The sequence below is a fragment of the Hordeum vulgare genome, chromosome 4H (genome assembly GCF_904849725.1).
Source record: "Hordeum vulgare subsp. vulgare chromosome 4H, MorexV3_pseudomolecules_assembly, whole genome shotgun sequence".
NCBI lineage: Eukaryota > Viridiplantae > Streptophyta > Magnoliopsida > Poales > Poaceae > Hordeum > Hordeum vulgare.
In genome coordinates, this window is record NC_058521.1 from 411,078,644 (window position 1) to 411,090,844 (window position 12,201).

The 12,201-nt window shown below is 43.8% G+C and overlaps 1 protein-coding gene across 2 annotated transcripts; it reads left to right on the plus strand.

Moving 5' to 3' along the window:
- Positions 1-965: 965 nt before the first annotated feature.
- On the plus strand, positions 966-7,266 carry LOC123448773 (protein ROLLING AND ERECT LEAF 2). 2 transcript variants are annotated; one of them, XM_045125773.1, is made up of 6 exons: positions 966-1,191; positions 2,764-4,116; positions 4,329-4,403; positions 4,828-5,042; positions 5,938-6,161; positions 6,281-7,266. In XM_045125773.1, exons 2-6 carry the CDS (start codon positions 2,787-2,789, stop codon positions 6,930-6,932), a joined length of 2,496 nt encoding a protein of 831 aa, XP_044981708.1. In that variant the 5' UTR covers positions 966-1,191; positions 2,764-2,786; the 3' UTR covers positions 6,933-7,266. The 2 variants fall into 2 exon arrangements, with proteins under 2 accessions (XP_044981708.1, XP_044981707.1); XM_045125772.1 differs by lacking the exon at positions 966-1,191 and having other exon boundaries at positions 2,652-4,116.
- Positions 7,267-12,201: the final 4,935 nt, after the last annotated feature.

Consider the following 12,201-nt stretch of genomic DNA (forward strand, 5'->3'; position numbering starts at 1 on the left):
ATATTGGAGCCCATTTGAAGATGATTCTCAGAAGCAGAGGCACGAACGAATTGGGTTATGAGGCGTGCATCATACATAAGTCTAGAGTCACGCTTACATGTGCCAGCAAAATAGCGAAGTTAGAGAAAAGACATACCATCTAGGTATATATGGTCATGGTTGAGTCAGTTTACATAGGATGAAACCGACGATACACCTGAACTCAAACAATTAACGATGGAAATATCAAACCGAACATCATAAAACCTAATAAATCAGGAATATCAATCAACTCATTTTTTTGATTTTCGGTGTAAAAGCGAAGTAGGGCGTTTTGGTGACCGAGCTTCATGGAACCCTTTATTTAAAAGAAAAATTAGAATTTAAACTTTTCGACTTCAAAAAATTCTGAAAAAAATATGTAACTATACAGGGATGGAATGTATGTGTGTGTAAAAATTTAGGATAAAATACCTTTAAATGCAATCTGTATAAAAAAAGATAAATGTTTAGACTTCTAGGATGAATAGTATGATGTGTTAAAAGCCTCAAATTTGTTTATTTTACAGCCCTTATTTAAACGTATTCCGTCCTAAAAACTCACAGACATATGTGTTATGCCTTCACGTATATCTGCATTTTTTTAGATTTTTTTAAATTATAAAAATATGGATTTTGGGTTTTTAAAAAACCGGACTCCATGAAGGCTGAGCTTCAAAAGGCATTTTCGGTAAAAGCGTCCATATCAAATCGTAATGGTAAAACATGCGTCAGACGCCATCCTCTAGCACATTGCATTCTGGACAAAACCCACAGAAAACTCTCGATTGTAAAAGAAGGGAAGAGAACAAATGCCAGCCGTTCAGCCTTTTGCCTTTCGGCTCCATCCTCCCTCGTGGACAGTGGGCCAGAGCCAGGCTACGGGCACACGCCTCCCTGTACACGTCGGGTTCCCATTCCCACCAGCCTGTGACCCCACCCCGCAGCCGCAGGCACACACGCGCGTACGCATCTTTCTCATCTGCCGCAGGACGGCAGGAGGCACCGCCCGCACCCGCACCCGCACCTGCTCATCATCTTCGAAGCTTCTCTCCTCCTCTCCATCCCACTCGACGACCAGCTAGTGCCGACCTCCTCCACACCGCCAACCCGACGCGGCCGCCGTCAGCCCGAGATCCCGTGCCCAACGCTCCCTCTTCGTGGCCAAGCCAGGTGATTCTCTTCCCGACTTCCCCCCCCCCCCCCCCCCCCCCCCCCCCGGATTGCTCTGGGCGGTTTCTCCGCGCTGATTAGGCCAATTGCGGTGGGTCTGGCGCTGGGGTGGGTGAATTGAGTGTTACTTGTGTGCTCCATGACCGCTGCGAGGCAAAACTTGGATCCTTGATGTTTCCGTGGGGGTTTCCTTTTTTATTTGCTGTTAGTACGCGCTCAAGATCAGTTCGTTTTCTTCGTCCGCGTTAGCGTGTACTTACTGATATCAATGGAGAACCTGTGGATGGATGGTTCGATGCGGTGATGGATAGGGCCGTGAATTGGGTGGGTGGTCGCAATGGGCTGACCACTACTGTACGTATTTGCTGGCCGGATTGCTAAAGCTCAAACTTTTCCTTCTTATATGCGTCTTCTTTATTGCTCCACAACTCATTTGAGCTCGTTTAGCCCAAGAGGGTTGGTTTAGTCCAAGACGTGCTGATCCTTCGAAATAATTTGGACGTTCCTCCCTGGAATTAACTTATATTCGTGCTGTTTGAGAACCCCATAACGCCTAATCTGCTGCTTCACATGGCTTGTCCAAGATTGAGAGAATACACTTGAGTTGGTTAAGGGATTCACGCGGTGGCTTGATACTGCATAAATTAGGTTTGTGCTTGGTTCTATAAGTTTTTTGGCGAGACAACCGAGGAATTTTCTGTGTGTATTCTCTTTAATTGGTTTATTATTGAGGATTTATAGGGGGGAAATCACATATTCTTGAAATGCATCCTGGCCTGGTCGTTTAAGTGGAGTTGGTCACAGTCTCGTTGTATATGCTACTTACCGGTATGGACTAGGGAAAAAGTCTTCTAGCTAATGAAGGATCGTATTGTCAGGAACCTGACCTTGGACAGTGCTAGTGATTTTAGTCCAACCTCGGATACGGGAGGAGGCTAGGAGCTCCTTATAAGGAAGAGTGCCACACTCCCTTCAGGCCGGTCTTTTGGGATGTTGTGGGCTCTTCGCTTGTAGTGGAGTGTCCGATGCGCACCGGAAACGTCCGAACGTATGCCGATGGACCTGGAGCTGCTGGGCCTAGGCTTCTAACACGTATTGAGGTTAATTGCTGGTTTTGTTCCCAGCATCTGAGCTCAGTTTCTGTATTTCTATTTGGAGTTCCTCAGTGCTTGCCGAGAAGAGATAAAATTTTTGGACTGATTTGAGCAGGCTAGTTTTACTGGAAGTCAATTTATGTGCTGTACCCAAAGTGCTTGCCTGTGAATGATGCATGCCGAGTTTTTGTAGAATATTTAGCATATACAATGGCGATCAAGATTTAAATTTCCTTTTGAATAGACTGACTCTAATGGCTATGCACAACTTCTGATGAAACGTAGGGTTATCTTTCTTCCTTGTCAGCTAAGTAAACTTTTGGATATTATCTAATCGTAAATTACTTACCATGTGGAAATGCAGGTACGAAGTTGCACTGTCTCTGCATCGTTTTATACAAAAACATCTCCCTTCAATAAGAGCTTTGCTCTGCGGTGCATGGCTGTGACTTTGCATGTTCATCTAAAATTTGCTCAGCATTGAGAGTGACACACATTGAAATGGGATCTACACGAGCAACGAGTGAAGATGACAAGGCTCTTGTCTTGTGCCAGGAAAGAAAACGTTATGTGAAAGAGGCACTTGAAGGGAGATGTGCACTTGCAACTGCTCACTTTGCGTATATTCAGTCGTTGAGGCACGCAGGGTTTGCTCTGAGAAAATTTGTAGAACCTGAAGTGCCAACAGACTCTTCATTATACACATCAACATCTGCAACACCAGAGCCTCCTGGCATGAGGCATAGATCGATGAACCTCTCCCCATCTGTATCACATCCGGCCAGTGACTCCTTCTCCCCAGCTCCATCCCCACTATCTTCAGGGCGTTTCCATGTCAATCATATGAAAGCCGGGAGGAACCCAGCAAGGACTGTTGAGGAAAAGGTGCCTGTTCCTGTAACAGCAACTCTGGAGACTTCATCCTCGGTTCCCATACAAACTGTACATGATTTGGATGATAGTTCTACATTTGAAGCTCCTCCAGGGACACCACCATGGGACTACTTTGGCCTTTTTCAACCTGTTGAGAGCCAGTTGTCGTTTCATGATGAGAAGGAATCTGGTCATGATTTTGAAAATGCTGATGATATTAGGCGCCTTCGGGAGAAGGAAGGAATTCCAGAGCTTGAGGAGGAATTGGAGAAGTCACATGCTCATGCTGGTGATGTTAGGCTCTCGCAACAGGAGAAAACTCCAGATGTCAGAGATGGAGAGCAATCTACTATGAGTGGAAGGGAGGATGATTTTGCAGACTCAGAAGATGATTTTGAGAACCCATCTTCTGAACCTTTAGTGCGGATGTTCAAGAACCGCAATGATACACCTGTTGAAAATATTGTAACAGATAAGTCACCTGCACATCCTGCTGCAGATAAGGTTGTCTTAAAAAATTTGGCAGATAAGGTTGCCTCGGAAAATATTGCAGATAAGGTTGCCTTGGAAAATATTGCAGATAAGGTTGCCTTGGAAAATATTGCAGATAAGGTTGCCTTGGAAAATATTCATTCCAAAACGGAGGAGCCAAAAAGTGAAAACACGGTACTTGAGCCAAAAAGTGACAATAGGATACTTGACATTAGCATGTATGAAACTGATGAAACCCCTGTGACGAGTCCTGTGAAACAAGTGGCATCTTCGGTTGCCGCTCATCCTATAAACAGGAAATCGAAGGAACCTTTTCGTGATGTTAGAAATGGGGTAAAGGACCTGTATACATCCATGAAAGAGGTTGAAATCTTATTTATCAAGGCATCTGATTCTGGCAAGGAAGTCCCGAGGATGCTTGAAGCAGATAAAGTCAATTTCCGCCCTTTGCTACCCGAAGAAAGAGGTTAGAACTCAATTAATTAGATTACTGTTCTGTATTATTTTGATGGAGCTTTGCTTCAAAACAAATGATAGAAAGGTTCTGGATGCAACACTGCAGGCCTCATGATGTGAAACTATATTAATATTACTTGTACCCATGACCATTATTACTCGCTGTCCCTTCTCTTTCTAGTTTAATTATAACCTTTGTTAACTTGAGTAATTATAATGCAGCACGCGTATTAAAGGCACCAGGCTTTTTTGCAGCATTCTTTGCTTGCTGCAGGGAGGATGTCCCTGTTCCCCAGCGTAGGTTTTTTCTAACTCTCAGTGATAGTCTTTCTTCCATTTTCCAGCACACAATTCAAGTTCCTGTGATTACATCGTATAATGACATTTGCGTGTTATTTCTTCCATGATCTTCCGTTGAAGCGGCTTATTTTTCTACGCGCCAGAAAATGATATGTTCCATGTAGATATGTTTTACTTTCATGGTTTCCTGTATAGAGCTTGACCATTGATTATCCTTACATGTTAGTATAACTGTTTGAACATCATTGGTGAAAGTCAAAAAATCTGAATACAAGGGCATATCTACAGTTTAGGCGACCAACATATTTTTTTTCTTTATGTGCAAAGCTTTTGCACTTTCTCTAAATAAAATCTTTATTATTTCATCTGTTATACTGTTGTAAATGGTAGGGGTGGATAAATATCTTGTGCTTTATTGCAGCTCCACCACAAGCTGACGGGAAGTATCTTACCTGGCATAGATCAGTGTCTTCGCACTCTTCGTCATCAAGAAATCCTCTTGGGGCAGCATCGAAAGTTGATGTCGATGGTCTCACTGGAAATATCTTCAGTGGTGTATACATGAATTCTGGCAGTCACGCTTCCACACTAGATAGATTGTATGCATGGGAGAGAAAGCTCTGTGATGAAGTTAAGGTAAAAGCTTGTTTGGCTGGTCCTTTACGAGATACTTTTTTCTTTTCTTAATCTGTTATAGTCACTATTTAAAACTAGATAACACCTCATGCGTTGCTGGAAAAATTTATAGCAATGAAATTACCAAAGGTAAAATCAGAATATATGAGAATAATGCCACACCACATTTTCGTCATATGAATGATAGCAAACCTAGAGGTAAATAGATGGTGGATGTATGTTATATTGTCTTGTGACATTTAAGTTCAATTATTTGTTGCTGGAAAAAATGATTATATGGACGACTTGCAAGGGTTGCATGTGCATCATGATGTGGATGGCTTTCATGTGCATTTAAATGCGATCACTTGCATATAAAAAAAAAAGAATTGATGAAGTGGAGGATTTGCATGTGGTGAGAAGTGGAAGGTTTGCATATGCTTGATGATGTCGATGGCTTGCATGCCCATTTAAATGGGATCACTTACTTAGGATATCACACAGTAGAGGCTTATCAATATATCTGCAGAAGTATGTAGTTAAACAATTTTGAAATAAAATAACGCAAATTGCACTGGGATTATAATCATGTTCTTTTATCTCAAGCTTGGAGTATTGATTAAAAATGGAAGATGAAACAGTGTGCAACAAATAACCTGAATTATATTTATATTGAATGTTGGTACACATGATATGCTCACTTGAATATGCATTTAGCAGTTTGTGCTGTTCCTGTTTGCTGTGTTTGAATTATTTGTACTATTGAATAAATGACTCATCTGTATGTCCTTTTGCCTTGAGTCTGTGAATTGGTTGATACCTCCATATTTTCTTGCCTTTTTTCTTTAAATGACCTCTCCATGTCTTCTCACCATGTTATTGTTTCTGCAAATGCTAACTTTTGTATTGCCTTCAGGCTAGCAGTACAATTTGCAGGCAGTATGATGAGAAATGTAGGTACCTGAGAAACCAGGAATCAAGAGGAGAAAACCAACTGAGTATTGATAGAACCCGTGCTGTTGTGAAGGATTTGTACTCCCGAATTTTGGTGGCCATTCAGAGAATTGACATGATTTCCAAGAACATAGAGGATCTAAGGGACAAAGAGCTTCAACCACAGCTTGAAGAATTAATTGGAAGGTATTGGTTCTCCATTTATTTCCTACGGAACTACATAGATATTGCAATTCAATAGGCATTTTCTGGAATGATCTTAGTTTATCATTTGCTCTTGGTTAAAATATTCACATTCTTTGCAGCTTAACTCGCATGTGGGAAACAATGCTCGAGTGTCACCGGCATCAACACGAGATGATTAAGCTAGTATCTAACAGTGGCGGTATAAAGGTCTTAATTCGGTCAGAATCACAGTTCCAAGCAACTCTACTCCTTCAGGTTGAACTAAAGTCACTATTTTCAAACTTCCAGAGATGGATAGCATCCCATATATCTTACTTGAATAGCCTACAGTCATGGTTACTCAAGTGTGTGAAATCACTAAGGACGAAGAAAAAATCTAGAAATAAGAAGGAAACTGATTTTCAAATAACAAATTTTGCTGTTGCACCCATATTTACAATCTGTGAGCAGTGGATTAAGTTATTGAAGGAGTTGCCAATCGAAGACTTGGAAGGTGGTATTAAAGGTCTCATCGCAGATATTAACCATTGTGTGCCTCGTCAAGAGAAGAGGCGTGGTGGTTCAAGGTCTACATTCTCATTACCTAATGGAGGGTTGAGTGATGAAATGCGGGGAGTCCATAGAAAGGATGCTCATATGGATTTACAGTCGAGCTTGGAGAGCTTCCTAGGGAAGCTTGAATTCTTCTCAGATGTTTCAGTGCACAAATATGGTGAACTCAAGGACAAAATTAATGCGGCAAAGGAGAAATATGAGAAATATAATAAGTAACTTAGGGAGGCGGCAAATTGGTGACACTAATTTCTGGACTGAAACATAATAGCTCAAAAAATCATCAGAGATGGATAAATAAACTTTCCATGTGTACATTCGTTCGTCGAACTAGTAGGCACAAACAACTGCTCATATTTTGTGATCTCATGATAGTCTAGGTGGGACAGGGGGGTAAATATGTAGATTTCCGGCCTTGTGGCTAATGCCGCATGACCTTAATCTGGGATGTAAATGTGAGGTGTAGGTAAATTAAACTGTAAGATGGGGGATACAAGATGTATATTTGTCCTGGGGGTATATCGGTATATGATATGAGGTTTCCTGTTCTTCATGTTGGCACCTGTGCATAACTTTAAACTTTTCATTCAGTTATTTGTAATTCCGTTCTCCTGTTGTTTAGGTCTTATTTAGGGTGGAACAATATTTCTTATTTCGAACTTCTTCTACAGTTTTTTTTTTAAGAAAGGGCAAAAGACTTGCCTCATTCATTAATTAAGAGGGAAAGGAGTATAAAGTTTGTGTTACAATGCTCATCGTGTTACAACACCAATACAAAAGGTCTACTGCGGGTGATCCGTTTTTGGGCCTCAATCTTGATGCTAGCAAGTAGAATCGTCGGTGGGGGCACTTTTGAGACGGAAGATGCGAGCGTTCCTTTCATTCCAGATTGTTCAAGAGATGAGCGTGGCCATGGCCTTTCTATTCGGGACGATAGAGACGAAAAGCCCTATCCACCACTCCTTGGTCGAACGTGCCAAGTGAAAGTGTTGATGTTCTCTAGTTGGACCCAATCTTTGATCATTCCCCAAAGTCTAGTAGTGTACCGGCATTGGAAGGAGAGGTGGTCGATGGATTCTTGCACGCACTTACAGAGTGGGCAAAGCCCACAATAAGGCCATCCCCGCTTGGCCAAGCGCTCAGCAGTCCAAACTCTGATTTGCATAGCTAGCCAAGCAAAAAAATGACCTTGGGCGGAGCCCAAGCCCTCTACACCGCAAGCTTCATGGGAGAGCTGAAGGTGCCGAAGAATTGGGCGAGATAGGCGGACTTGGTAGTGTATGTCGTGGTTTTGTCATGACAGATGTCCTCGTGAAAGGACTTAGTGATGGAGCCATCACACCTTGGTGGCGACTCAAAGGGGTTGAGCGGAAGCGAGATTCAGGTTTACCCAGGTTCGGCCCCTCCGATGGAGGTAAAATCATACGTCTTGCTTTGTGTGTATTGATGGTGGATTCGATTACAAGGAGGGCGTAACTCGCCTGACGTAGCTCTCGATGGATTCTAACTTAACCTACCTGCCCTAGGGACTCACCTTTATATACAGGTCGAGGCCCTAGGCTTTACAAAGTCCTGGCCACATTACAAACCGTGGCCTGCCATATCTCTAAGCCGCCGTGACTTCCAAGCTAGGAAACCTCCTCGACGACTTATCTTCTCCGTAAATCTTGAACCGCCATCTAGGCTCATGGGCCCTGGTCGTCTCTTCATTGAAGTTCTCCTGGCGCATCTCAAACCCTGGGCCAAGGCCTATCTTGATCATGAATGTTGAATCGCCGTTTACCTGACCCAACCCAATAGGGCGGGTCATACCGCGGGTAATATCCCCAACATTAGGCCCCAGATTGACTTGAATTCATTCACGCCAATCAACCTTCATACTGGTCTATGACGATTCACACACGATCTCCGGCCTTTCTTTTTCAACGGGTGTCAAACCGCCAATCTTCATGAGTCGCCTGAGTCGCCAGGTCTTTTATTGATGATGTCATCTTCTCCACTATTTCATGGATCTTGATGACATCACTTCCAACGAATCTTTTGTCTTATCTATCATCCCGAGAATCTAGGGGCCATTATTTCCGGTTTTCAATGCGCCCCTGATGATCCACAAGTGTAGGGGATCTATCATAGTCCTTTCGATAAGTAAGAGTGTCGAACCCAATGAGGAGCAAAAGGAACTGACAAGTGGTTTTCAGCAAGGTATTCTCTGCAAGCACTGAAATTATCGGTAACAGATACTTGTGTGACAAGATAATTCGTAGCGAGTAGCAAGTAACAATAGTAACAAAGGTGCAGCAAGATGGCCCAATCCCTTTTGTAGCAAGGGACAAGCCTGGACAAACTCTTATATGAGGTAAAGTGCTCCCGAGGACACATGGGAATTTCTGTCAAGCTAGTTTTCATCATGTTCATATGATTCGCGTTCGCTACTTTGATAGTTTGATATGTGTGTGGACCGGTGCTTGGGTGCTGGCCTTACTTGTACAAACATCCCACTTATGATTAACCCCTCTCGCAAGCATCCGCAACTACTAAAGAAGAATTAAGACAAAGTCTAACCATAGCATTAAACTAGTGGATCCAAATCAGCCCCTTACGAAGCAACACATAAACTAGGGTTTAAGCTTCTGTCACTCTAGCAACCCATCATATACTTATTACTTCCCAATGTCTTCCTCTAGGCCCAAATAATGGTGAAGTGTTATGTAGTCGACGTTCACATAACATCGCTAGAGGAAAAACAACATACAACACATCAAAATATCAAACGAATACCAAATTCACATGACTACTTATAGCAAGACTCATCCCATGTCCTCGGGAACAAAATGTTGGAGAACGACGCATGGGAAACAAAAATTTTCCTACGCGCACGAAGACCTATCATGGTGATGTCCATCTACGAGAGGGGATGAGTGATCTACGTACCCTTGTAGATCGTACAGCAGAAGCGTTAGTGAACGCGGTTGATGTAGTGGAACGTCCTCACGTCCCTCGATCCGCCCCGCGAACAATCCCGCGATCAGTCCCATGATCTAGTACCGAACGGACGGCACCTTCGCGTTCAGCACACGTACAGCTCGACGATGATCTCGGCCTTCTTGATCCAGCAAGAGAGACGGAGAGGTAGAAGAGTTCTCCGGCAGCGTGACGGCGCTCCGGAGGTTGGTGATGACCTTGTCTCAGCACGGCTCCGCCCGAGATCCGCAGAAACGCGATCTAGAGGAAAAACCGTGGAGGTATGTGGTCGGGCTGCCGTGGAAAAGTCATCTCAAATCAGCCCCAAAACCTCTGTATATATAGGTGGGAGGGAGGGGACCTTGCCTTGGGGCTCAAGGAGCCCCAAGGGGGTCGTCCGAGTCCAAGGGGGGAGGACTCCCCCCCCCAAACCGAGTTGGACTTGGTTTGGTGGGTGGGAGTCCTTCCCTTCCTTCCCACCTCCCCTTTTTTTTTCTCTTTGATTTTTATCTCTATGGCGCATAGGGCCCTTTTGGGCTGTCCCACCGGCCCACTAAGGGCTGGTGCGCCACCCTTATGGCCTATGGGCTTCCCCGGGGTGGGTTGCCCCCCGGTGAACTCCCGGAACCCATTCGTCATTCCCGGTACATTCCCGGTAACTCCGAAAAACCTTCCGGTAATCAAATGAGGTCATCCTATATATCAATCTTCGTTTCCGGACTATTCCGGAAACCCTCGTGACGTCCGTGATCTCATCCGGGACTCCGAACAACATTCGGTAACCAACCATATAACTCAAATACGCATAAAACAACGTCGAACCTTAGGTGTGCAGACCCTGCGGGTTCGAGAACTATGTAGACATGACCCGAGAGACTCCTCGGTCAATATCCAATAGCGGGACCTGGATGCCCATATTGGATCCTATATATTCTACGAAGATCTTATCGTTTGAACCTCAGTGCCAAGGATTCATATAATCCCGTATGTCATTCCCTTTGTCCTTCGGTATGTTACTTGCCCGAGATTCGATCGTCAGTATCCGCATACCTATTTCAATCTCGTTTACCGGCAAGTCTCTTTACTCGTTCCGTAATACAAGATCCCGTAACTTACACTAAGTCACATTGCTTGCAAGGCTTGTGTGTGATGTTGTATTACCAAGTGGGCCCCGAGATACCTCTGCGTCACACGGAGTGACAAATCCCAGTCTTGATCCATACTAACTCAACGAACACCTTCGGAGATACCTGTAGAGCATGTTTATAGTCACACAGTTACGTTGCGACGTTTGATACACACAAAGCATTCCTCCGGTGTCCGTGAGTTATATGATCTCATGGTCATAGGAACAAATACTTGACACGCAGAAAACAGTAGCAACAAAATGACACGATCAACATGCTACGTCTATTAGTTTGGGTCTAGTCCAACACATGATTCTCCTAATGATGTGATCCCGTTATCAAGTGACAACACTTGCCTATGGCCAGGAAACCTTGACCATCTTTGATCAACGAGCTAGTCAACTAGAGGCTTACTAGGGACAGTGTTTTGTCTATGTATCCACACAAGTATTGTGTTTCCAATCAATACAATTATAGCATGGATAATAAACGATTATCATGAACTAAGAAATATAATAATAACTAATTTATTATTGCCTCTAGGGCATATTTCCAACACAAAAGTGACTACTCACAAAGCATAATTATGTTCATGACCAGAGAGGTATTGAATAGAATCAAAGATCTGAACATATAATCTTCCACCGAGTAATCCAACTAGCATCAACTACAAAGAGTAATTAACACTACTAGCAACCTTACAAGTACCAATCGGAGTCGCGAGACGGAGATTGGTTACAAGAGATGAACTAGGGTTTGGAGATGAGATGGTGCTGATGAAGATGTTGATGGAGATGAGTCCCCTCCGATGAGAGGAGTGTTGGTGATGACGATGGCGACGATTTCTCCCTCCCGGAGGGAAATTTTCCCGACAGGACGGCCCTACCGGAGCTCTAGATTGGTTCTGCTCATGTTCCGCCTCGTGGCGGCGGCGACTCCTCCCGAAAGCCTCCTTATGATTTTTTCTGGAACAAAACCCTCCATATAGCAAAAGATGAGCGCCGGAGGGGCAACGGGGGGCCCACAAAGCCACCCAGGCCCAGCCACGGGGGTAGACCTGGCCTGGCAGGCTTGTGGCCTCCTCGTGGCTCCCCTTCGATACTTATTCCGCCCAGTATTTTTCATAAAATCCAAAATAATTCCTTGTTGATTTTCACGGCTTTTGGAGTTGCGCAGAATAGGTATCTCAAACTTGCTCCCTTTTCAGACCAGAATTCCAACTGCCGGCATTCTCCCTCTTCATGTATACCTTATAAAATAAGAGAGAAAAGGCATAAGTATTGTACCGTAAAGTGTAATAACAGCCCATAAAGCGATAAATATCAACATAAAAGCATGATGCAAAATGGACGTATCAGCCCCCTTGACTCCCGCACTTGTCATTTCGATTTCTGCCCTAG

Bases quoted from the DNA above. Each gene is read 5' to 3' on its own strand.
- LOC123448773 (XM_045125773.1), top strand. From the start codon at position 2,787: ATGGGATCTACACGAGCAACGAGTGAAGATGACAAGGCTCTTGTCTTG. The intron at 4,404-4,827 runs GTAGGTTTTTTC...GCTTTATTGCAG, and splicing joins GGATGTCCCTGTTCCCCAGC to CTCCACCACAAGCTGACGGG. The intron at 6,162-6,280 runs GTATTGGTTCTC...CATTCTTTGCAG, and splicing joins CTTGAAGAATTAATTGGAAG to CTTAACTCGCATGTGGGAAA.